The 24,159-nt window shown below is 48.8% G+C and overlaps 12 protein-coding genes across 12 annotated transcripts; 5 read left to right on the forward strand and 7 right to left on the reverse strand.

Moving 5' to 3' along the window:
• Positions 1–186: 186 nt before the first annotated feature.
• FPSE_06301 (uncharacterized protein) lies at positions 187–1,825 on the reverse strand (the record flags this gene model as incomplete). The annotated part of the gene is made up of 3 exons (XM_009259419.1): positions 187–439; positions 485–1,554; positions 1,601–1,825. The coding sequence occupies 3 exons, from the start codon at positions 1,823–1,825 to the stop codon at positions 187–189; spliced, it is 1,548 nt and encodes a 515-aa protein (XP_009257694.1).
• Positions 1,826–2,326: 501 nt separating this feature from the next.
• On the reverse strand, positions 2,327–3,415 carry FPSE_06302 (uncharacterized protein; the record flags this gene model as incomplete). The annotated part of the gene is made up of 1 exon (XM_009259420.1): positions 2,327–3,415. One exon carries the CDS (start codon positions 3,413–3,415, stop codon positions 2,327–2,329), a length of 1,089 nt encoding a protein of 362 aa, XP_009257695.1.
• Positions 3,416–3,965: 550 nt separating this feature from the next.
• Positions 3,966–6,842, forward strand: FPSE_06303 (uncharacterized protein; the record flags this gene model as incomplete). The annotated part of the gene is made up of 6 exons (XM_009259421.1): positions 3,966–4,616; positions 4,662–4,983; positions 5,026–5,066; positions 5,110–5,467; positions 5,571–5,971; positions 6,015–6,842. 6 exons carry the CDS (start codon positions 3,966–3,968, stop codon positions 6,840–6,842), a joined length of 2,601 nt encoding a protein of 866 aa, XP_009257696.1.
• Positions 6,843–6,891: 49 nt separating this feature from the next.
• Positions 6,892–8,118, reverse strand: FPSE_06304 (uncharacterized protein; the record flags this gene model as incomplete). The annotated part of the gene is made up of 6 exons (XM_009259422.1): positions 6,892–7,000; positions 7,045–7,176; positions 7,221–7,292; positions 7,338–7,790; positions 7,838–7,889; positions 7,941–8,118. 6 exons carry the CDS (start codon positions 8,116–8,118, stop codon positions 6,892–6,894), a joined length of 996 nt encoding a protein of 331 aa, XP_009257697.1.
• A 336-nt stretch (positions 8,119–8,454) lies between these two features.
• FPSE_06305 (uncharacterized protein) lies at positions 8,455–8,907 on the forward strand (the record flags this gene model as incomplete). The annotated part of the gene is made up of 1 exon (XM_009259423.1): positions 8,455–8,907. The coding sequence occupies one exon, from the start codon at positions 8,455–8,457 to the stop codon at positions 8,905–8,907; it is 453 nt and encodes a 150-aa protein (XP_009257698.1).
• Positions 8,908–8,961: 54 nt separating this feature from the next.
• Positions 8,962–10,017, reverse strand: FPSE_06306 (uncharacterized protein; the record flags this gene model as incomplete). Its single annotated transcript, XM_009259424.1, has 1 exon — positions 8,962–10,017. The coding sequence occupies one exon, from the start codon at positions 10,015–10,017 to the stop codon at positions 8,962–8,964; it is 1,056 nt and encodes a 351-aa protein (XP_009257699.1).
• A 655-nt stretch (positions 10,018–10,672) lies between these two features.
• On the forward strand, positions 10,673–11,692 carry FPSE_06307 (uncharacterized protein; the record flags this gene model as incomplete). The annotated part of the gene is made up of 2 exons (XM_009259425.1): positions 10,673–10,904; positions 10,953–11,692. The coding sequence occupies 2 exons, from the start codon at positions 10,673–10,675 to the stop codon at positions 11,690–11,692; spliced, it is 972 nt and encodes a 323-aa protein (XP_009257700.1).
• Positions 11,693–12,260: 568 nt separating this feature from the next.
• On the forward strand, positions 12,261–13,745 carry FPSE_06308 (uncharacterized protein; the record flags this gene model as incomplete). The annotated part of the gene is made up of 1 exon (XM_009259426.1): positions 12,261–13,745. One exon carries the CDS (start codon positions 12,261–12,263, stop codon positions 13,743–13,745), a length of 1,485 nt encoding a protein of 494 aa, XP_009257701.1.
• Positions 13,746–13,846: 101 nt separating this feature from the next.
• Positions 13,847–15,070, reverse strand: FPSE_06309 (uncharacterized protein; the record flags this gene model as incomplete). The annotated part of the gene is made up of 1 exon (XM_009259427.1): positions 13,847–15,070. The coding sequence occupies one exon, from the start codon at positions 15,068–15,070 to the stop codon at positions 13,847–13,849; it is 1,224 nt and encodes a 407-aa protein (XP_009257702.1).
• Positions 15,071–15,511: 441 nt separating this feature from the next.
• On the reverse strand, positions 15,512–17,194 carry FPSE_06310 (uncharacterized protein; the record flags this gene model as incomplete). Its single annotated transcript, XM_009259428.1, has 2 exons — positions 15,512–16,248; positions 16,294–17,194. The coding sequence occupies 2 exons, from the start codon at positions 17,192–17,194 to the stop codon at positions 15,512–15,514; spliced, it is 1,638 nt and encodes a 545-aa protein (XP_009257703.1).
• A 1,301-nt stretch (positions 17,195–18,495) lies between these two features.
• Positions 18,496–20,712, reverse strand: FPSE_06311 (uncharacterized protein; the record flags this gene model as incomplete). Its single annotated transcript, XM_009259429.1, has 1 exon — positions 18,496–20,712. One exon carries the CDS (start codon positions 20,710–20,712, stop codon positions 18,496–18,498), a length of 2,217 nt encoding a protein of 738 aa, XP_009257704.1.
• A 551-nt stretch (positions 20,713–21,263) lies between these two features.
• On the forward strand, positions 21,264–24,008 carry FPSE_06312 (uncharacterized protein; the record flags this gene model as incomplete). The annotated part of the gene is made up of 1 exon (XM_009259430.1): positions 21,264–24,008. The coding sequence occupies one exon, from the start codon at positions 21,264–21,266 to the stop codon at positions 24,006–24,008; it is 2,745 nt and encodes a 914-aa protein (XP_009257705.1).
• Between the last annotated feature and the right edge of the window lie 151 nt (positions 24,009–24,159).

Raw genomic sequence — 24,159 nt, forward strand, 5'->3', positions numbered from 1 at the left:
AATACCACCCATTCGAATATCCCTCTTCTACAGACCACATCCCCAGATAAGCATGCCTCACTGCGCCCCGACAAAAACCCATCGAGACACAAGCATACAGCACGTTTCAAATGCACAGCAAACCAGTTGTGAATCACTTCAGGGGTATCTTGACTTTTCAGAGTAACAAACACCATTTTGGGGATTCTAATTTTGCCAGACCCGGACCGCCTTGTCCTTTCCACCACTGCCGACTCTCTTGCCGTCCGGTGCCCAATCTACCGCGTACACCTCATCCTGATGACCGGGCAGATCAACGGAGAGCTTGTGAGATGCCATTGACCACACCTTGAGCGTTGTGTCCTTTGATGCTGTGACGAGTAGTCTGGAGTCTGCTGAGAAGGCACACTGGTACACAGGAGCCACGTGGCCGCGGAGTGTGTTGATAAACTTGCCATCCCTATTGGAGTCAGTATGCGAATTGAATGGGTATCAGAAATCTTACCTGGCGTTCCAGAGCTTGGTGTGGTTGTCCCAGCCTGCACTGGCAATGAGAGTGCCATCAGGAGAAAACGTGACATGGTTCACCTGCTTCTGGTGACCCAGCATACGTGCGACAGGCTTGGTGCTCTGAGAAGGATCCCAGAGGTACATGGTGAAATCGTCACTGGCAGTGACCAAGCGCTCAGCAATTCGGCCCTGGAATCTGGCTGCCTTTTCGAACCTCTCCTTGGCCTTGGCTCGCTTCCCTTCCTCTGTCTCGGGCACGGGTGTGTGATCGTAGAATGCAGTCCTCAAGACGAAATCTGTTGAGAGGGCAAGATGATTCACCCAGTGAACGTGGGATGACAAAGTGTGTACCAAGGTTCCCTTCTCGGCGTTCCAGACCCTGACTGTCTTGTCGTGACTTGCGCTGTAGATCAGACCTTCTCCTCCCCAGCGCACACAACTGACACTGCTCTTGTGTCCGGACAAGACGTGCTCCGTCTTGCCAGAGTTGACAACCCATATTCGGACTGTTGCGTCCTTGCTAGCACTGGCAAGGCGTGGTGTACCGTCTCTCCAGAGGTGATAAGGCTCCCAAACCACATTGGTAATCCATTTTGCGTGACCAGTCAAGGGGTTTCCAACAGCCTTTCCAGTGTCGGGGTTCCAAAGACGAACTGTCTTGTCGAAGCTTCCAGTAGCGAGTCGCGCACCATCGGGGGACCAAGCAACTGCTAGTACCCATCCAGTGTGACCCGAGAGAGTGTATTTAGGAGTTCCAGTCTCTGTATCCCATATCCGCGCCGTCTTGTCTCCAGATCCAGTTGCCAGTCGGCTGCTGTTTTTGGGGCTAAACTGCGCTGCGAGGATTGCTTCACCATGGCCAGGGATCTTGTGGGACATGCGCGTAACGGGCTGGACCTTGAAAACGGCCTGCGGCTCGGCGCTGAGGGTAACAGTCGTTTCGAAAGGGTTCTCGATGCCATGGTTGCGAAGGAGCTGGAGAAGATCGGTAGGGTATTGGTCCACGATGATATCGCTGCCGGGAATGTGAATTCGGAATCGATACGGGAGGAATTCTTCTCTTTCCTGGATACAGTTAGTAACATCCTCCAATGCTTCGTCCGAGACATACCCTTGCAAGTAGCGTATTCAATAATAGCGAGAGATTCTTTTCTGAGGCGTCGGCTAGAGGAACTTCAATCACATCGGCCATCTGCTTGCCATCTCCATCAAGGAATCGAGCCTTGAAGGAGCCGGCTGGGCCAGCAGCGAACACTGTAACATCTTGTTGAGTCTGCGTTCGTTCGAGAGTCTCTCTCTTCTGTCGTTTCGAAGGAGGGGGTACAATTGTCGCCATCTTGAAATATCTGTACGGTTACTTCGCAGTCTGGAGAATTTCAGAGCGCCCGCGAGATAGTGGGGCAATTGGCAAAATCTTGAAATTTTTGGCGGTGAAGAGCTGCAGCCATTGCTGGGAGGGTGAAAGAATAAACGGCCAAGTATAGGGGCTATAATGGCATAAGCTGATTGCGAATTTTGTCTCTAAGACGATAACCATTCCGATCGCTAATCCATCATTTCTATCTTTAACAACTTTGGCCTAAACTCGCTTGTTTCCGCTGGAGCAAATCTGGCTCAACATTTAATACAATTCCTAACGCCATTTCCCTGTAAACGCCATACACCTCAGTTCATACTGCCACCATCTCTCGTCACATGCAAATCATCATTTGCTCTTTGGTTGTTTTCTCTTCGGTCGTTTTCTCCTTGGTTGTTTTCCCTTTGCTTCAGGAGCTACTTGATCGTTCTCCAATTGTCCGTCATACGCCTGCCTCGTCAGACTGGGCCAACCAAACGACTAATTCTGCCCTCCCTGTGATGGTCGTCCGCGCATCCTCTTAGGAGGTCCGGCATAGTGCTGAAATTGTGGCATATCCATAGTTGGTACAGGGATTGGCGTTTGCTGGGGATTCTGTGGAAGATACATTTGCGTCTGCATCATGACTTGAGCCTGTGCCTGAGCCTGTGCCTGAGCTTGCGCTTGTGCCTGTGCTTGTGCCTGAGCCTGAGCTTGAGCCTGGGCTTGGGCCTGAGAAGTCTGTTGCGGCAGCGGTTGCTGTTGAATGTGTTGCACATGTAATTGCTGCTGCTGCTGATTCTGCTCGACAACCTGCTGACGACGTTGCCTAGCCCGCTGCTTTTGTGCTGAGCTTTGTCTCTTGGTTTCTTCAATCTGCTTGTGTCGCTTGTCTTGGGCTTCTTGACGCTTTTGTCTCTGCAAATCCTCATTCTGTACAGCGTAGATGGCGGCGATACGGAGCTGAAGTTGCGAGAGAATTCCAACCCTGTCGGGATGCGACATTTTACGGTATTCGCTCTTGAATTGATGAAAAGTATCGCCAGTCAAGCGGAGAACTGCGTTAGAGACACCTGCTACCTGGATTGCAGCTTGAGTTTCGACGTCAGGTTGAGGACCATCATCTGCCCAAGATGTCAGAAGTGGCGTGCCAACTGCATCCAAACTCTGATCGCCATCCAGGTCATCAACAATATTTGTCTCGTCTTCGCTTGCGGGTTCGGGGGTTGGTGGTTCGGGTGTGCCTGGCTCGTGGTTGTGCTGATCGCAGGTAATCGTCAAAACCCATCCACCCATGGTCTTTCGATGGACGGCTTTGGCTTTCCATGGGCAATCAGTCTTTTTTGTAGTCGTTTTGTGTTTCGTAGCCATACAACGATACGGACGGCCGCCTCGATCGCAGACAAGATCGCATCGGACTATATCGTTTCCTGGAATGTCTGCACCGCCCACTTTGCCTCGATGGGATCTGGCTTTGACAATCTTGTAACCATCCTTTTCCATCCGGTCGCTGAGATCCTTAAAAAGTTCTTCATAGCTGGCGAATATGCCCGAATGGGGCACGGATACTGCCTCGAGGATACCAAACATGATGAGTTCGACGCGATCAACGCGTTCGGAACTTGATGATTGGGGTGTGTGGATTTGGGTGTTGACCGGTGTCAGACCTGAGCCGCGCGTATTCCAACAGCGGGGAGGTGAGGAATTTCCGATTCGGGTAAAGTTCGGTAGTTCTTCCGTTCGTTCGTGTTAGTGAAGCTTCCACTCAGGCGAACGGTTATGTACCAAATTGCTTCTGATGTGTATTAATGCTCTTGAGTAAAGATTTCTTTGGTGTGCACAGAATTGTAGGCGATAATTGCAGTCTAATTCTTAGTGCGAGTTGTAGAGCGAGGAATGAGCGAGTAGCAAGTTCTTGCCCGGGTATGATGGTACCTTCCTCGACTTACAAGTAACAAGATTACAGGCAAGAGCGCACTATTACTTTCCACATGCTGTAAATCAAGTCTCTTCCTGCAAATCTTCCAGTCATCGGATCGAATATTGTAAGCACAATCTTGCGATCACTTCATATCATCAACCCCTACCACAGCGAACACTCCATCGAAGTGAATGGGGCGTATGCATCCAAAGGGCAACAATGTCCCGCTCGATTCCGTCCAGAACGGACAGTCAAGCGTCAAGCTACTTCCGAAGCAGTAGTAATCGAAGACCCGACACTTCTGCGACGAGTGGCTACCGTAGCCGAAGACCACAAACAAGTCTCAGCGGTTATTCGGGCTATTCTCCCTCCGTCACAAACGTATCACGACCTTCTACCGCACGTCCTGGGTCTAGACCGGGTACATCTTCAGGAAGGAGATCACGTACCGCGGCGGCCTCCTCAATCTTTGGACCTGTCGAAGCACAAGATATCGTGTGTGCACTGAGTGAAGCTCGCGGAGTCTCCCCAGTTGTAGGTGTGGCTTTTGTCAACGTTTCCATCGGTGAAGTTATTATCAGTCAGATTTGTGACAATAGAGCATATGTCAAGTCAATTCACCAGATCCAATTGTCCTCCCCCAGCCGTATTGTCTTTATGTCAACGGCCTGTCCCCCAAACAACCCTAGCACCCTCTTTTCACTGGTACAGAATCTCACTTCTGACGCTCAAATCGATGCATTTGAGCGTTCTGCGTGGTCTGAAACGGAAGGGCTGGAGTATATCCAGAACCTGGCCTTCAAAGACGACATTGAGCCGTTAAAGGTTGCTACACAAGGAAAATTCTACGCCATCAGTTCCTTTGCAGCAGTAAGTGGATAGCCCAGACATAATTCAGGCACTGATCGGCTCTAGGCTATGAAGTACATTCATCAAAAGTTCTCGATCAACTTTGTGCCGCACTCACTTCGCATTCAGTACCGACCTTCTGAGGATACCATGATGATTGACATTTCAGCAATTCAATCTCTCGAGATCATGCAGAATCTTCGCAACTCCAAGTCCAAGGACTCGCTGTTTGGCTTGCTGAACCACACATCAACTCCGATGGGCTCTAGATTACTTCGAAGTAATATCCTTCAGCCACCGACTGATGCTGAGAGAGTTATTGTCACTCGCTATGATGCGCTTGAGGAGTTGACAACTAATGAAGAAATGTTTCTAGAGATCCGGAAGGGTATGTCCACAAGCCAGTGCAGAATAGCGCTGACATGAATAGCGCTCAAGATGTTCCATGACATAGAGAAGCTCCTGACCAAGGTAGGTTAGTGAATATACTCTAGACTTATGCTAAAAGCAACAGTTGATCATTGTGCACACAAACGCCAACGTCCAAAAGGTTGAAGAACAAATCAACCAAGTGTTGATGGTCAAAAGTTTCCTCGAAGCGATTCCCGAACTCTACACAGCGCTAGGACCTGCTACATGTGATCTACTTACCAAGATCCGTGGGCGTTGCTGCCCCAAGATCACAGGCCCTATTCTTGACAAGATCCGGCAAACCATCGAGGCGGATGTCACTTATATGAAGTCTGCACTGGACCTCCGCAATCAGAGGACTTTTGCTGTCAAAGCAGGTATCAATGGCATGCTTGATATTGCGCGTCAGACTTACAAGGAGCTCACCGAAGAGATTCATTTACACATAGATGCATTGAATGGTATGTTTGTGCTGCTACTGTTAAACTCATATCTCTACTACGATCGAATGAGTAACACATTCATGTTTTGTGCTGTTTCCTGGTCTAGACTAACGATACACAGAAACTCACAAGCTTAATGCCACTCTGAGATATGACAACGGTCGAAAGTATTGGTTGCGCTTTCAAGCAGCCGACTTTGATGATCGGCCCATACCAGATATGTTGATCAACGTGGTGCGAAAGAAGGACAAGATTGAATGTCAAACTCTTGACTTGGTCAAACTGAACCTAAGACTTTCCGACACGTCGAATGAAGTTGTAATTCGCAGCGACAGTGTTGTACAGGATCTACTCAGGGAACTCCGAAACAATGCACCACATCTCTTCCAAGTCTGCGAATCGGTTGCCCTCATTGACATGATCTCATCTTTTGCGCAGCTCGCCACTACGCGAGATTATGTGAGGCCCGACATCAGCAGCACGCTGGCGTTGAAAGCGGCAAGACATCCTGTTCTTGACAAGGTCAGTGAGAACCTCTGACTGAAGACACTAGCTGACGGCTTAGAATATGAATGGCAAGTTTGTACCTAATGACTATTATTCCACAGAGCAATATTGCTTCCACATTGTGACGGGATGCAATATGGCTGGAAAGAGTACATACATTCGGGCAGTCGCATTGCTTCAGATCATGGCGCAAATTGGCTCTTTTGTTCCTGCAGAATATGCTTCTTTTTCCATCATTCACAGCATCTTTGCTCGTGTCTCTCTCAGCGACAACATTGAGAGCAACCTTTCCACATTTTCTGTCGAAATGCGTGAGATGGCTTTCATTCTGAGAAACATCGACAACAAGAGCCTAGCAATCATCGACGAATTGGGCAGAGCTACGAGTAACAGAGATGGACTGGCAATTGCGATTGCCATGTCTGAAGCTTTGATTGAAAGCAGGGCATCCGTCTGGTTTGCAACTCACTTCATTGACCTCACAAAGGTACTTGCGGATCGTCCGGGCGTCCTCAATCTGCACCTCGCAGCCACCAGTTCTACGACAGCGGAAGGTATCCCTCACATCACTATGCTTTACAAGGCCACTTCGGGTGCTATCAGAGGCGAAGAGCACTACGGCATCAATCTGGCCAGAGCGGTTGGACTGCCCCAAAAATTTATCGATAAAGCAGAAGAGGTGGCGGAAGATCTTCGAAAGACACGAGAAGCGAGCAAACTCAGCTCGGAATCATCCAGACTTGTGGCTAGACGAAAGTTAATTCTCAATCTACAGGATGCCTTGAGACAAGCCAAAGAGTCAGGCAGTGAAGAAGCTCTTCCGGGGTATCTGACTCGATTGCAGGAAGAGTTTGTTGCACGCATGGAGGAGGTGGACAGCATGTAGTGGGTATGAGCGGAACTTCTGCCATGATTCTGTATTTGATGACCTGGGACTATACACCAGGGCGCTTGTAATCTAATTCGCGAACACGCTTCCACACTTCTCTTACAGTTCGTTCTTGTGTCTGGCGTGCGGTTTCTGTTCCCGAGGGACCTGCAGGGCTGACAAAGTTAGTAGGGTCCGATGATTGATTGAAGTCACTTACCGTATTGCCAGGTATAAGCGACCGCCGAGATGCGCCCTTGTTATTTCGACAGTTTCTGGATCGTTGGGAGGATTGGCAGTTGTAACAAGACCACCAGCTTCTTCGAGAATGGCGAAACCAGCAGCTACGTCCCTGTTGGTGTTAGCATTGAGTCTTAAATCAGTGTCGAGACGTACCATTCCCAACAACCACCTTCCCACCAGATATCTAAAGAGCCCATTGCGACATATGCAAGATCCAAGGTTGCGCTATATCAGTCAGTAAGGTACTGGGATATATGAGTGGCAACATACCTTCCCAAGCTTCGCACACCATGAACCATCCCACCCTTGCCTCCTCGTCCATTCCTCTCTGAAGCTAGGTTGACAAAAGACTCGATCTTTCGCGACAGGTTACCGTCTGGGATATCTCGACGGTCTTTGCCCCATTCGCATGAGAATGTGCAAGCGCTAGGAGCATTTGCAGGCATGGGAGGGATTGGGTTTCGAATCAATGGCAGCCGTTGAGTCTCATTCAACCATGCGCCTTGGCCTGTGCATGACGAGAAGAATTGGCGAAGGAAAGGTGCATTGATGACCCCAATAACCGGGATACCCTTAACGACGAAAGCGATGGATACACAAAACATGGGAAAGAGATGTGTAAAGTTGACGGTACCGTCGAGGGGATCGACTACCCATGTTGGCTTGTCGTCGACAAGGTAAGTTCGTGATGCGCCAGCAGAGTATGACTCCTCTCCCAGGAATCTAATCAAGGTCAATGGATGAGATAACGAGATCAACAGCAAGCTTACCCATGGTCGGGGTATTTACTGGCGACAGTTGTACGAATAAAGTTTTCGACATCTAACACACTTAGCCATGACCCAAAATCCAAAATCAGAAACACGAACTAACCGTTGTCAGTCTTGGTTACCAGGTCTACCGAGTTCTCCTTCTCGACATATGATACGGTAGTGGAGGAAGTGCCATGACCATCGATGCGGCGCTGGGCTGCAGCCATGAGCATATCTCCCGCATCCTTGCCCAATTGGACGGCAAAAGCATAAATCTCGTTCAACTGTTGGCTATCCATGTTTACGGTATCGTTTTTCCAGAAACAACAAAAGGATAAAAGTCAAGTCTGCGATGGAGCTGTTTTGTTCAAAAAGAGCCGCGTCGAACCGTCCCCAGATCTTTCCGCACTACGGATTGCGTGCGCTGCGGGGAAGCATGAAGCTGTCAGATCGATGGTCATGATCAGTGGAGACTAGGGATGAAGCTTTAACCGGGTTGCGGGGTGGCTTGGGGTACCTTTTGCGGGTGCTGATGATGGTCAAGACGACGGAATTATACTTTTGCGGGGAATAGTTCATAAGATGGTGATTGCGAGTTGAATTGGATGAGCAGAAACACCATCCATCACTTCATCATGTCTCGTCGTCTCCTCCTCCTCAACGGCCCCAACCTCAATCTCTTGGGCACCAGGGAACCTCACCTTTATGGATCAACAACTCTGAAAGACGTCGAAAATGATGCGATCAACCAAGCATCAGGTCTCTCAGCCACAATCGAGACTTTCCAGGCCAACTCGGAGGGCGCCATAGTGGATCGCATTCACGAAGCGCGCGGAAACATTGATGCCATCATCATCAACGCGGGCGCATACACGCATACGAGCGTCGCCATTCGAGATGCTCTAGTCGGAGTGAACATTCCGTTTGTTGAAGTTCACGTCACCAACGTCCATGCCAGAGAGAAGTTTAGACATCACAGTTATTTGTGCGACAAGGCGGAGGCAGTCATTTGCGGGTTGGGTGTTTTTGGGTACACGGCTGCGATTGAGTATGCAGCAAAGCATTTGAAGTTGAGAACAAAGTTATAAATATATGATCAAATTTAAACATCGCTATGGTATTACGCTAGAATATGATGGGTATTACAGATTTGCTTGCAATCTTGGCTGAACTTGTTCAGAAGTTCGCAGTCCGATATCAATCTTCATCTTCTCAAACGACTCGGCGGCTCTTTTGGCTGTCTCTTCAGGAACAATCTTGTCTGTGTCGAGGAACCTTCTGTTGAAAACCTCGAAACTCAACCAACCCTCAAATCCAAGGCCCTGGACGATAGCCCGGAGAAGCTGCTTGCTTGGGAGGTAAGCACCATACGAACTCTCGCCGTAAAAGAGTCTGGCATTGCGCGACCAGCTCATGCGCGACGGTTGCTCTGCGTTGTAGAAGGGGTGGCTCTCGTTCAATGGCGAATTGAGCTTCTCGCCATCAGCCACCTGTAGAAGAAACACCCTCGAGACATCGACTTCTGTTAGGAGTTTCTTGATGGACTCTTGTGTCACTTGGTCGCAGTCGCTCGTCTTCCCAGACTCGGCAGCTGGGTCAGCATAGATTCGTCCAAGGATGTTGTAAGTGTCGAGACACATTCCAAAGTTGGACCTGTCAACTCGCTGCACCATCTCCCAAGACTCCTCCCACAGGGACAACCTGGTACCCCAGCACAAGGCCTCGAAAGCGAACCTCACTACAGGCTGCTGCTGCAATCCCATCTCGGCAGCACGAGTAAAGTCGGACGTGAGAACATTGATGTCGTCAGTTGTCTGTTCTGCGGGAAGGAAACTACTGGGAAACAAGATCAAGTCCGTGTCGAGGGCGTGAACGAGGTCAAACCAGTGCCTCAACTCATCAAACTGCTTCTCTTGTGCGTCTCTATCGACAAGCCCACCAAAGTGCATAAAGGGCTGGAGGCAGATGATGTCGAGGGAACGGTCTTGGCAGAGATCATGGATTGTTCGGGCGGCAATGACTTGGTTGGCTTGGGTGGCGCCGCCGGGGAGGGACTTTGAGAGGTCGACTAGGTCTTCGTAAAAGACTTCTATGCCTTGGAAGCCGTATTTTGCGGCCATGTCGAGTTTATGGGGGAGGGAGTGGCCTGCAAAGCAACGGCCTAGGGACATTGTGCATATGCTTGGTTTGTGAGCCATGTTGATGGTTGTAATACGATGTGATGATATTGTTGGTGATGAACTCAGGATGTGAGATGACTTGATATGAACTTGTATAGATTTGATGAAATGATGAAGATGACGATGTGGCACTCGATATAAATAAAAACCGGATATTCCCTTTCTCATATAATAAGTCTACGATAAGAAGAATCATTCATCCAATGTGACCCGTCTGATGAGTGCGCATCTTTTCCGTGCTATCTGTGTCTGTTTAGGTCATCATAACCCGCCACAAGGCGGCGACAACCGCTAAAGATGGTACAATACGTTTTTCCAGAACATTTCCCATGTTTATCAGGCAAAGCTTGGCTCGACTTACATCATGGGATTCGTGATGGTGGTGTAAGCTTACCCGGGATAGAGATGGGTAAGTCTTTAACCGGACCCAAGATTCGGCACGACAATGCCTGCTAGAGGATGCAACCCCACGATGGGGGAAGAGTTAGTGGAGGTTAGTGGATATTCGGAGGAAAAACCCTCGATTTGATGATTCTTCCTTTCATCTTTTCTCTCACTGGATAGTTTTGATAGAGAGTACTTTAGACGTTGATGACCCAGGTCAATTGAGTGTTCTATCATATCATATCATATTATTTTTCATATTGTCTTATCATCTTTTATTCACATCAAAATGTCTGTCCAACAAATAACATCTTCTCCCACTGGAGACTCACTCCAAACCAGCCAAGTCTCACAGCTTGAGCGACATGGATACTTGTTTGGCAAGAAACTAACAGCATCGCTGTCGCCTTTTCTTCACGATGTTATCTACAAAGCCCTTGGTTACAACTGGGGCCAAGTTCGTCTTGACTCGGCTGATATTGATGGCTTCTTGAAACTTGCGCAACACCCTGACTTTTACGGTACGTCTCTTGTTTACCACCCATGGGCTCTTACTAACTCGCTTATAGGCGCTTCAGTGACTATGCCCAACAAAGTCGCCATCATCCCTTATCTGGATGAACTCACAGAAGAATGCCGCGACGTCGGCGCCTGCAACACTCTTTACCTCCGTGAAAGAGACGGCCGTCGCATCTTTTGTGGCGCCAACACAGACGTCATTGGCATTAGGGACTCTTTCTACCAAAACATTGAGAGCCCTGATGCCGTTTTCCACAACAAGCCCGCTCTCGTTGTCGGCGGCGGCGGCGCAGCCCGAAGCGCAATCTACGCTCTGCGCAAGAAGATGCAGGCAACAACCATTTACCTCGTCAACCGTGACGAAGCAGAGGTAGAAGCCGTCATCGCCGATTGTGTATCCCGCGGATACGGCGAAGGCTTGCTCCACGTCAAGACCGTCGCACAAGCCTCATCCCTGGAAGCAGCCGGCGCCATCGTCGCATGCGTACCAGACTTTGAGCCCGTGACAGAAGAAGAGATTGTCGCTCGTGCTGTCACAGAAGCTTTCCTCGACAAGCCCCAAAAGGGCGCCATCCTGGAGATGTGCTACAACCCCACACCGTTTACGAAGCTGGGCTCTATAGCAGAGGACAAAGGGTGGAAGGTCATCTTGGGTACCGAGGCGTTGATATACCAGGGACTCGAGCAGGACAAGTACTGGACGGGCAAGACGTTGGAGGAGATGCCGATTGAAAAGGTGCATATTGCTATTGCCGAAAAGGTTGCCCAGAGGGCTGAGGCAAAGTTGTGATTGAACTGGGATTGCATTGGGAGGTCAGCGTGCATTGCTTTTATAGATTTGAATACAAGAATAAGTCTCAAGATGATATTTATTTGCCCAATGCTGTCCTCTGGTCTTGACTAAATCTACAGGGTTGTGGTGATGATGCAGATCATTTGGAGTTCGGCTTGAGAGTGATTTCACCGAAAGACTTCAACGCTATAATTACAATTACTAATATCACTCTCAGGTAATTGATTCAACTCTGGCCCTATGATCATCAAGTTGCGGGTAGTCTTTTCTGATATGTTCGGATAGGAAATGGGATGCTTTATTACAATCCCTAATAAACCAGGCAGATCGTCAGCTATGGATTTCACCCCCAAGACCAATACAATGACCAATTTGATCTACGGTCATCATGTAAGCTAACAAAAAAAACCCAAAATATTACATTCTATGCCCGAGAACCGTAGATCAAGATCAACCCCGGCCAAGGATTCTTCGGCAACTAAATAAATTTGCCGAACAAATACGCTACTTATATCACAACTTCCTCTTTTCGTCATGGTTGACATCCTCCATCAACTCCATCACAATGGCATCCTCAATATCTTCGCCAGAAATGGCTCAAATCACAGACCATGACTTACCAGCAGAAACTCAGCGAACAATAAGGCGTATCAATGCTGCGTACGACTGGACAGGCCCCGACGATCCAGATAATCCAAGAAACTTCTCACTGCTCACCAAAACTCTGAGTATTGCTTGCATCACATCTCTGGCATGGGCGTCTTGCTTTGCCGGAGCGATATATGCACCCGCTCAAGCATCTGTCGGTCAAGAATTTCATCAAGGACGCTTAGCTTCTGTCATGCCCCTGTCGTTGTATAACCTCGGCATGGCTTGCGGACCACTTGTTGGTGCGCCTCTATCAGAAACATATGGCCGAAAGACAGTCTATGTTGCTACAACACCAATATTCCTTGCATTTCTTCTTGCGTCGGGCTTTACAAGGGATATCGTCAGTTTATCCATATGTCGATTTTTCGCTGGTATGTTTGCTTCACCGAATGTGAACAATACCTCTGCTACAATCATGGATTACTGCGAGCCAAGATATCGCGGTGCGAGTCTGGGAATCTACTATTCTATTCCATCCCTTGGTGCAGCTGTTGGTCCGCTCATCGGAGGCTTTGTCGAGAGGCAGCTTGGATGGCGGTGGACACAGTGGATTGCTGTGATAGTCACTTGTGCGCTATACATCCCTGTCTTGTTCACGAAAGAGACATACAAGAAAGTTGTTCTCAAACGAAGATCCATCAGGATGGGCATGGGAGACAGTTCATCTCAACAAACATCTGTCTCTAGAACTATTCGACACTTTTTTACAGTCCTCATCCTTCGACCACTCCATATGTTGTTTACTGAACCCATCGTTACCCTGGTCAGTTTATACAACGGGTTCATCTTTGGACTTTTGTACACATTCATCATATCTGTTCCTTGGATCTTTAGACACTACTACAACTTTAGCAAAACAGGCGAATCGCTCTCATATCTGGGTATTACTCTTGGTACGCTATTCGCTTGCGCCCCATTTGTCTTTATCGATTTTTCATACTATCAAAAACGTCTCATCCGATGGAATCAAACCCACGACGACCCTTTACCCCCAGAAAACCGTCTCATCTCGTCCATGATCGGAAGTTTTCTCCTTCCCGCCAGTCTCCTTATAGCAGGTTGGACAGCTGAATACCAAGTTCATTGGATTCTCCCTATACTCTTTCAGGGACTCACCATGCTGGCATGTCTTTTGATTTACGCTGGTGTTAACCTCTTCATGTTGGATGCGTATGGCCCCTTGTATGGTGCTTCGGCTTCTGGGGCCATGATGTTGAGTCGATACTCTCTCAGCTTTGCGTTTCCAATGTTTGCATTGCAAATGTTTCAGAAGCTTGGGGCGGGTTGGGCAACAACTCTCTTGGCTGGGTGTACATTGTTGATGGCGCCTATACCGTGGTGCTTTTTTGTATACGGGGAACGGATTCGAGCGAGAAGCAGATATGAATCAAGTTTGTAGGATGAATACGGATGAAAGGAGACTTGGATTGTTGTAAAATCAATAATTTTAAAAATTGAGATGAATTATTGCAAGCTCAAATTCCATATCCACCGACACCCTCACTGTTTATTCTCTTTCCAACCAGCGTACTTCCGATAGATATCCTTCCTAATAACATCCTTCAAATCTGTAGCTGTCTTAGTAATATCGTCGTCCAAAGGTAGAGCAGCACAAATGGCTCCAACAGCACAAATATCATTCTTCCGATCAATAAACCACAACAGTGTCAAACCCCCTCCCCAGCTCATTGTATGAGAACCATACCACCCATCAATATCCTCAAGCGTCAAAGCACCTCCAAGACCATGTCCAAGTTTGGTATTTTCATCGATTCCAACTCTGAAGAAAGGACCCATCGGGGTTGCGAGCATGGCTTGGTGACCAGCGGCTGATTCGGGGCTGAGATGGTTCTGAAACATGTCGTCTACAGTTTCAGGCTTGAGGAGTTTTCCATCGTTTGAGAGGAGGGATTGGAGGATCTTGATGTAGTCTGTAGCGGACATTGCTAGACCATGACCACCGAAACATCCGCTTGACCGAATATTGATGGAAGCGCCTTGACCCATGACAGCAAGACCCAGGCCTTGGGGGTCATCAGGATTGAGATCGACATAGCGCTCTCTCAAGTCTTCTCTGGTAATAGGATGGAACTGAAAATCATTGCTACAACCAAGAGGTTTCAAGATACGTTCATGAAAACGCTTCTCGAGTGTATCTCCAGTTAGACGCTCAACAATTCGACCAGCCCAGTCAAGACTAGACCCATACATCCAGCCAGCCCCAGGCTGATGACAGAGCGGGTAGATGAATGTGTCTTCGACATTCTTTTTACTTTCATCCTTTGGTTTGTATTTGGCACTCCACTTTCCAATAGACGGGTTGAGAAAGTCGTACGTCGTACCAGCGCTATGCGTAAGCAGCATCTCAAGTGTGATTTTCTGAGCTGCGTCTTCCAACAATGGCTCGTCATTCTCAGCCCATCCTGTGAGAACTTTCTTTTCGGCCAGCTCTGGAGCCACGGTTGACAAGTCTTCTTTGAGAGTAAGAAGACCTTCTTCAACGCACTGCAGAGCAGCGATACTAGTTGGAAGTTTTGAAGCCGAAGCGAAACACAGAATATCGTCTAATTTCTGAGGACGTTTTTCACCCGACAGAAGAGTACGTTGACCAATAGCAGTGTTGTAGGAAAAGTCTCCTTTGGAATTGGTAGCGCAGATGACAGCTCCGTTGATTTTGCCAGAGTCGATGGCTGCTTGAATAGACTGTTCTATGGTTCTTGACATTGTGAAAGAATATTGATTGGACTTTGAATAGAATGTCTTGGTTGTAAAGGAAAGATAGCGATGTGAAGTGAAGAATCTCTGTCGTGAAAGCATGCTTACCTGAGGCAATATTTATTCTATCAGTTCAAGTAAGACACCTCAATATTCCCCCGAGGTCTGTCACGTGTAATATAGCACCACGGGAGATTTAAGCCAATTAGAACCCCAAGTTTCCGAGCAGACAAATGAGCTTCAACTTGTTGATTGAGATATTCGGCCGGTGAGTCAACAGTAGGATCAACAGACAATAATGGAGCATAACCAATCGATATTGTATTTGATGGTTCGTACAACGTAAAAAAAAAAAAAAAGAAGTTGTCGATATTGTATAATTAGAAATATTATTCTTCATAAATGTTAACACGCTAAATGCACTCATCCAATCTATCATCGCATCGTAATCTAAGCCGCACCCTCAATCTGTTCAGCCTTGGCCTTCTCCTCCCGCATGTCAACGCCATCAGCGTTGTGTCGGAACTCTTCCTCTTGCAATCTCAAATCCTCCATGACAATCTTGTTGGCCTTCCAGATAGGCTTGGTCGCAAACAGCTTGTCCATAGCCTCCAGAGGCACACCCTTGGTCTCGGGAATGCAGAAAAAGACAAAGAAGATGGAGAGGATCATGAGAGAGGCGAAAAAGATGTAAACACCAAAGCCCCAAGCTCGGAACATTTGCTCAGTGAAGCGGGCAATGATAAAGTTCCAGAACCAGTTGTTGGCAGCGGCGTTGGCCTGACCCAGAGATCGAGTGTTTTGGTCAAACATCTCAGAGTTGAGAACCCAAGGTGTACCGTTCCATGATGGGGTGTAGAAAGCAGTGTAGAGGTAGAAGAAGAAGACAGCTGCGATACCACCAGAGGAGAGAGAAACATCTTGTCCGCTGGCGAGTTTGGACTCGGTGTTGGCGATCTTGATGTATGCACCAATAAAGTACATGGAGAATGCACCACCGGCAGCACCAATCATGAGAAGATTTCGTCGACCCATGTGGTCAATAAGAACCATGAGCCAGACAAAGGTCAAAGTAGTCTTGACGACGCCAAAGATACCCGTGGTGAGGAAGCTGGTGTTTGTTCCGGTAATGCCGATCGATTTGAAGACGGTAGGGCTGTAGTAGTTGATGGCGTTGATTCCGGAGCCTGGATATGTTAGCCATTGAAGTATCATAGGAGTAGGGCACTTACCATTTTGGAACACAAATAGGAGACCACCGAGGAGGAAGCGCCACTGAACCTTGCGGTTCTTGAGAGAAGCAAAAGGCTTCCAGAAACCGGCACCAACAGCACTGTGGTATCGGTCGATCTCGGTATCGATAAAGTTAATCTCCTCAACAATGTAAACATCGTCTTGGCTGAGGTTTCGCATCCAGCAAAGGTTCTTGATAGCCTGCTCACGCTTGCCCTTGGAGAACAACCATCGAGGTGACTCGGGAATAAAGATGGCACCGACCATGAGAAGACCAGCAGGGATGAGCTGAACAGCAAAGGGAATGAGCCAGACATTCTCGTTTTGGCCAGGGGAGTAAGGGAGGTGCTGGTTGATTCCGTAGTTGATCCAGAAACCGACAAGACCACCAGCCTGCCAGCCGAGTTCGTAGAGACCGACAAGGCGACCACGAATAGCAGGAGGCGCCAGCTCAGAGATGTAAATTGGTGTCATGTTGGAGCATCCACCGACACCGATACCGGCCAAGACACGACCACCGATAATAAGACCGAGACCCCGGTCACCATTGGCACCCAACATCATACCGGCTCCGACCATAAAGACAGCAGAGAATATGATAAGAGACCATCGACGACCGAGAAAGTAACTGCTGACGTAGGCGAAAAGGGAACCGAAAAAGGCACCGGCTTGGTAGACAGAAACAATGTTCTGTTTGGTCAGAGCCAAAGCAGCAGGATCGTAGCTCTCAAAGTCGAACTCTTGAACGAACGAGGGCAAAGCCAGGGTGGTTCCGATAAAAGCAGAATCATAACCAATCGTACAAGCAGCCATTGACGCAATGGCGGCGCATGCGTAGACGCGCCAGTTGTAGACGGCCTTTGGCGTAGGCCGATCCTCCTTGAGAGTCAAGATACCCATGACTGTAACGGTTCAGGGAACTTTGCAATTAAGGTTGGAAAGAAAGTTGTGGGTGAACTGGAGAATCGAAAAGCAATGCCCCAGGACCGGTGGGGAGGAAAGATTTATACCAATTCAACATGGCCCCGACCCATACCCATCCCCCTAGTCTTCTCCAAAAGTTAGCGGGTTCTGGACCGGGGTGATGGAATCTCTCGAGTCAATCCAGCAACCATGAGGGTTACGTCTCCAGCTGGAGAAGCAGTCCGGGGTTTGCGGGGTCGGATCTGCGGGGGAAGAATACGCTTCCGTGACATGTGTCTGCGATCTGAGATTGCTTTGGTCTGTTGGGGTAAGAAAACAGCACCGTTTTGGCATCTCCTGTGCCGGTAGCCGTGTCTCTGGATAAAGACTTATCCTTTGTCTGGGGTCTCCGCATTGTTACCATCCACATGGTCGCGAACCTAATCCTGTTTCGTTAGTCAACGGCGATGATCCTGTTATTTTGAATGTTTATCCCTGTCATTTCTCTTGTCGCGGTGAGACTTTGCTCTGTTTTTGGTTTGCCGATATAAAAAGAGGATCAAGGAAGGGTCTATGCCTGAACAGTCGGTCGAACACTCCCGCGTAATAGATTATCATTGCCAAGTGCTCATGAGAAGAGATAAGGAAGTTTCTGTGCATGAGTGCAGTGAGTGGTCTTGGTCTCAATGATTGACAACCTAAAACTTGTGGTGCCCTGTAGATAACCAATAACAAACATGTGCTTGTTAATCTTGGCTATACTTCCGGATGCTCAGGCACATGTCAGCGAGCAGCGTGTCACTCCATAGATCGGACAGCAACATAATGTGACCTAGGAAATATCCAAGAGAATTTGGTATCATCTTCCACATCTAGCCTATGCTTTAGTCATCCAGTTACAGCCCTGATGGTCGTGATTCAAGCCTGCATGAGAATAATTCGAGACGTGGTGGTGATATTTTATTCGACCTGTTCTGTATTCCTAGCCAAGAATTTTGTTTGAGTTGTTGTCTTTTGTAAATGGTGGCATCAGTCCTGCGTGTAACTCGCAGTTCTGACTTTACGTGAATGTTGCAGAAACCACAAATATGTTTTGTTCAAGAAACGTTGTTGACACCATGCTACTCCATCGTGTGGAACCAACAGGTCCTTGGCTTGACCAGTTGAACACTCGGTGTAATGTAATCCGCCGAGATGAATGTCTTGATAAGTCACAGCTTATGAACCTTGTATGCGTAGACAACGCTAGTAGTCATTAAGGAATCTGCAATGTGGCAGAAGTAATTAAATTCATTAAATCATGGGCCAAAGTCGCCTTGAAACATCTCTCCTAAATCGCATCCCGGCGCAAAGCCCAAATTTGTCATAAACTGTGAGTCCACATCAATACCGTCCGCACAGTCTATAGATCCAAGTTCATCCAGTATGGCGTCGTAGTCCAACAGCTGGCTTGGCATATTCGAATCATGGGGTAAAGACCCTATCTGACCATTGAGGTGAGATGTTTGTAGGGTGTGAAATGTAAGGTTGGGTGTAAGTGTGTATAATGATTGCGAGTTTGGACTTTGGTCTTGATAACGTTGTCGGTCGAATGGTAATGCTTGCTCTTTTTGCCTCTGCTGCATCCGACCAAGCTCATGTTCCAGTTCCCCAGATGTGATAGGGGCTGGGTGGGTAACGTGTTGGGTCGGATGAGTGGCGGCTGATAACTCATCCATGAACGACGGGCTTACCACTGGGTGACTGGCGGGATCCACCGTGCTTGGCGTGTCCTGGTTGTTTTTAGATGTGCTAGGTCCTTGCCCCTTTGCCTTCCAAGTACCTGTGAGTGCTTGCATCGTTGAATTCCACTTGCCAAGGTCGTCGTCTTGCAAACGGGCTGCATGGCCGTGCTGCTGGACTATCTGCATCAGAATGTTTACGAGTGGAGGTGTTCCGCCAAGTCCAAAGTTTTCCACGCACGATTCGACAACCTCCACAAAGTTGGACAAGAGGGATGGTCGATGACCAGGCACCAAGTCCAAGGTGATTGCCAAGAATATTCCTTGAAGTAAATATGCTGACGGCACTCTCGGTGTTGAGCCTCCAAATATCAGAGAATTGCAAAAGGAAAAGCGAGAGTCAAGGCTTTTCACGAGGTCATCCGGCGTAATTGTATTTTGGCCTCCATCCATGCTGGCACCCCAGAGTGCACAGAAAGAAAATAGTTGCCTAAATGTGTGAAGTGGTGATGCACATTCCAGCGTTGATTGCTGTCTCTCTTCAGATGCCTTCCCAAATCCAGAGACAGACGCCCAAGGTTGGTTGGTGTCGTGAAAGTCCCCTATTGACACGGAGGGAAGTGTGTATCGAATGCCTGAAGTTACTTGGGACTGGCCAAGGCAAAGTGATGCCAGAGAGTCCAAGATGAAACCTGCAGATAGAACCCGGATTTCGCTGCGATTGAACGAATGCTCAGCTCCCTGCTTTACTGGGTACATGTGTGATGCCGTGGCCTGGTGATATAGAGCAAGGCGCGAGGCACGGCCTATTAGTGTCCACGCTGGCATGGTCTTTTTCTGGCCCAACATCACCAGTGACTGCAGGAGCAGAGCACTAACATGTGCCAGATCAATGGCTTCGTCATCAAAAGGTACGAGTTGTCGGGCGATGGCCAAAATCTTGTCGGGGGTAAATCCATTGTCGTGGGAGGAATGAGGGGTTGCGGCATCTTGAAACGCAGACACTGCAAAAACAGCCCAAAGTTGAGCATGAAGCGCAGACGTGAAGCCTGCTTCGATGACGAGTCCATTGGGAGGATATGTCAGGGCCGTGCTGGTGATAATGGCAGGCTCAACAATTGGGAGCCAGCTGTGGGTGTAGGAAACATAGATGTCGACAAGTCGCTTCCAATGAGGAGGCAGCGTCAGCTTGGTAGACGGCCGTGATCCGCGCTCGTCGTTAAAGTTGTAGGATGGCGTGGCGAGATGTGTTGGTGGATTGACGCCTTGAATCGTGATACTGGGCGAGGGGTTGCTGTCAAATAGAGGGCCTGGTGGTGTGTTTTCCTCTGACTCTGAATCGTCTGCAGAGGTTTCGTTCTGTGGTGTCTTTTCATCCGATAAGAGCCTGCCAATATCTTTGTGAACTCGACTTTTGTTCCATCGCCGATATAGTCGATGGTTGGCTTTATCCTTGGTCGCGAGGATGCGAGTACCTTCTGCGCCGTCATCCTGTGTGAGAAGCTGATGTAGAGCGCCTTCACATCCGGGAACCTGTTCAAAGAGCCATGCGAGGGACAGCTCAATTGTTCGGAGGTAGCCAGTTTGCACACCTCTCTTCCGCGACGCAGGGGTATACGAACATGGTCTGTTTTGTGCAGTGCATGTTCCACAGTGAGGACGGGCGCCATCGCACTTTTCTCTCGCAGTTCGACAGGAATCACATGCAAGAGAGACTCGCTGGCGTTTGACAGGAGCTGTTGTTGCGGGAGCGCTGGTGGTATCCGCATCGTTCTCGCGTTTCTTTGGCGGCATTTCTTATCTTTGTCGACAGAGAACAAGCTACCTGTGCCGCGAGGGCAGCAGGAGCATGACGGAGTGAATGGAGATACAGCTGGGCCGAAGCGGTGCTGTCGCGCAGATCCAATCAATGACGATCAGCTCAGATACGTAATCTCTGTGCCATTGTCATCAATGTCCATGACAATAATGCAACACAGAGCAATGGCTATGATGAGATGAGACGCGATCGATGCGGGGAGACCTAGGGTCCTTGAACTTTGAGTTGATGGAATTGAACTTTGGAGTCTCCGAGACCGAGCGCCGAATCATCACCCATGTTATTGGACCGGTCGCCGGAGTGGGTCGGATAAACGCTTTCCCGACCAATTGCCGTACCTGCCCCAGATTCTCTGGTGGGGGATCTGCCGAGCTCCTTGCCCATGCCTCTCTAAACGAATTCTACGACACACTACCATCTCTTCTCCAGACGGTTCTACAAGTCTAGGGGCACTTTATACAGAGACACATCTGCTATGGCGTCGTTGTAACAATACGCGGTCAACAATCCCGTCCAACGACGCGAAATGGCTGGTGTCAAGAGGTCTCTCGGGTCGATGCTCGGCCACGAGGATACCTTGCTGCGACCAAACGGTAATGGCCGTACAAGAAACGTCCATTACGATCATGGAATGACCCCCGATACCCTCGACCCCATGACACCAAGGTCGCAATCCTTTAAGCTGAGCGACACTCTTCAATCGCAACCTCATTCTCAGACTCATTCTCAACCCAACTCCCGACCAGACTCTCGCGCCAATTCCCAGTCAGCCGGCCCATCAAATACAGACCAAAACGATGGACTCACTCGGACACCCTCCCCGACCTTTCCTTCCCTGACTGGACAGGTCCCGGACTTTAATCAAGATGCATCAATGATGCTCGTTGGCATGAGAGGTGCCGGAAAGTCAACCCTCGCGGTAATGGCATCGTCGGCCATGGAGAGAAAGGTTATTGACCTTGAGCCAACCTTCCAAAGGGCCATGGGCCTTTCCAGTGCGCAATACAAGGCGGAACACGGATCTGCCGAGTGTTATAAACAGCAGGCCAAAGTCCTCCAGGGCGCTTTGCAGCGACATTCGACCGGCTGCATTCTTGTCTGCTCTTGGATGGAGAGTCGCGTGCAAAGCCTGTTGAGAGAATTTGCATCTACCCACCCCGTCGTTCATATTGTTCGCGATGCGGAAGCGATCCAGAACCACCTCAAGTTTCGCGACAATGCCAAGATGCGAAATCTCCTCGACGTCAGCAATGCCATCTTCAGGTCTTGCACCAACTTTGAGTTCTTTAATGTCTCCGAAAAAGCAACCAAGTCGTCGCTTGCACGAGCGTCAATGGAAAGGTCTCCGGCTCCGTATTTAACATTGAAACATGTCGAGCGACACTTTCTCAAGTTTTTGTCAATAATTTACCCAGCAGGGACAATACCGTTTACGGATTCTGCGTTTCCACTATCGAGGATCCCTGCAGAGGAACGCAACTTTACATACGCCACATCGATCCCTCTGACAGACGTTCTCAAAGACAGTGTTGAAGTCGAGGAGCATGTGAGGGGTGCAGATGTGGTCCAAATTGTCGTGCACGATCTGGCCGACCTCGCTGAGCAAGGCACCTTGACATCAGAAGCCAGCGCAAAGCTGCTTGCCGACATCACCAAAGGCATCGGGGTTGTCAGAAGAAGCACAATTCTGCCGATACTCCTCCACCTCTTCCTTCCACACACAGCAACCGATGAAGTCTTGCGTGTATATCTCGAACTCGTCCACCACACCGTTCGACTGGCGCCAGAAATGATGACGGTCGATCTCCGACTTGAGGATGTGCACATCTCGCGCATACTATCAATCCGGAAACGAACAAAAATAATCGGCAATTGCTTCATTATATCAGATCCACCAGCCTGGGATTCTCCAATGTGGATGTCTTGGTACAAAAAGGCCAGCAATTTAGGTTGTCATATTGCCAGATTAATACGGCCAGCCACGTCAATCGAAGATAACTTTGCCATTAACCACCTCAAGATGTCAGTTACCGCTCTGCAAGGTCCAAAGATTCCCCTAATCGCCTACAATTCTGGATACCTTGGTCGCCACTCTCAAACTCTCAATCGCATTCTGACGGTGGTTCGGCCAGACTCGCTTGAACGAGTGAACCCTAAACCACCAATCACGCCTACCATCACCGCAGTAGGCGCGACGAAAGCCTTGTTTTCTTCATTCGTCTACGACCAAATGAAGCTTTATGTTTTCGGTGCCAATGTCAGTTACAGTCTGTCGCCTGCTATGCATAAATCCGCACTCAAGGCATGCGGGCTGCCACATACCTACGAACCGGTGTCTTGCTCGTCGCTTCGAGGGATCAAACATTTAATTGAAGATCCAGAGTTTGGCGGCAGCTCCGTCGGACTTCCTTTCAAGGTCGAGATTATAACCTTGACTCATTCGTTGAGTAACCATGCCAGGGCAATTGGCGCTGTAAACACACTCATCCCCATCCGCTTTTTGAACGAAGACGGCACAATCCCAACGGGTGCCGCCTTTTTCGAGAGCGTCAACCGTGCAGGTCCTATAAAAGCCCTGTACGGCGAAAACACCGATTGGATTGGCATCCGCGCCACCATTCGACGTGGTCTCTCTCCTGCCAACGCTGTTGTATCCAGTACCTGCGGTCTTGTCGTCGGAGCTGGTGGTATGGCCAGAGCCACGGTCTACGCCATGCTTCAGCTTGGTATCAAGAATATTGTTATATGTAACCGCACACGCAAAAACGCCGAGAAAATGGTGCTGCATTTCACACAACTATTACGGAGGAAAGACTTGGGTGTGCTGAGTGCCGAGAGTGAACACTCGCGATTTCACGTCATTGAGTCAATGGAGGATCCTTGGCCAACAGATTACCGCTTGCCTACAGTTATTGTTTCATGCATTCCAACACATCGCATTGGTAACGTCCCTGCTCCTGAACTTGCATTGCCTAATGAATGGCTTGGAAGTCGTACTGGCGGTGTTGCTATTGAGCTTGGGTACAAGACCTTGGACACACCGTTCCTCACTCAGTTCCGAAAAGAAGCTCATCGAGGTTGGGTCAGCATGGACGGTCTTGACATGTTGCCCGAGCAAGGCTTTGCCCAGTTTGAGTTGTTCACTGGTCGAAGAGCACCACGACGGATAATGAGACGGACAGTGTTTGAGGCGTACCCAGATGAAGAGGGCAAGTCGAATTTTGAAGAACTGCAACCAAGGTTACGGTCACTTGATGAGCAAGAAACATGATGAAATATAGCAACATTTAATGACATTTGGACATTCAACTTTATTTTTGCACTATTGCTGGCGTTCATTTGTCTTGAGACAAAAACGTGACAGCCATTCTAGTTCACTACAAGGTTACGTGATATATCTCTTCGATATTCTGCATCGGAAT

Source organism: Fusarium pseudograminearum, chromosome 3, assembly GCF_000303195.2.
Source record: "Fusarium pseudograminearum CS3096 chromosome 3, whole genome shotgun sequence".
NCBI lineage: Eukaryota > Fungi > Ascomycota > Sordariomycetes > Hypocreales > Nectriaceae > Fusarium > Fusarium pseudograminearum.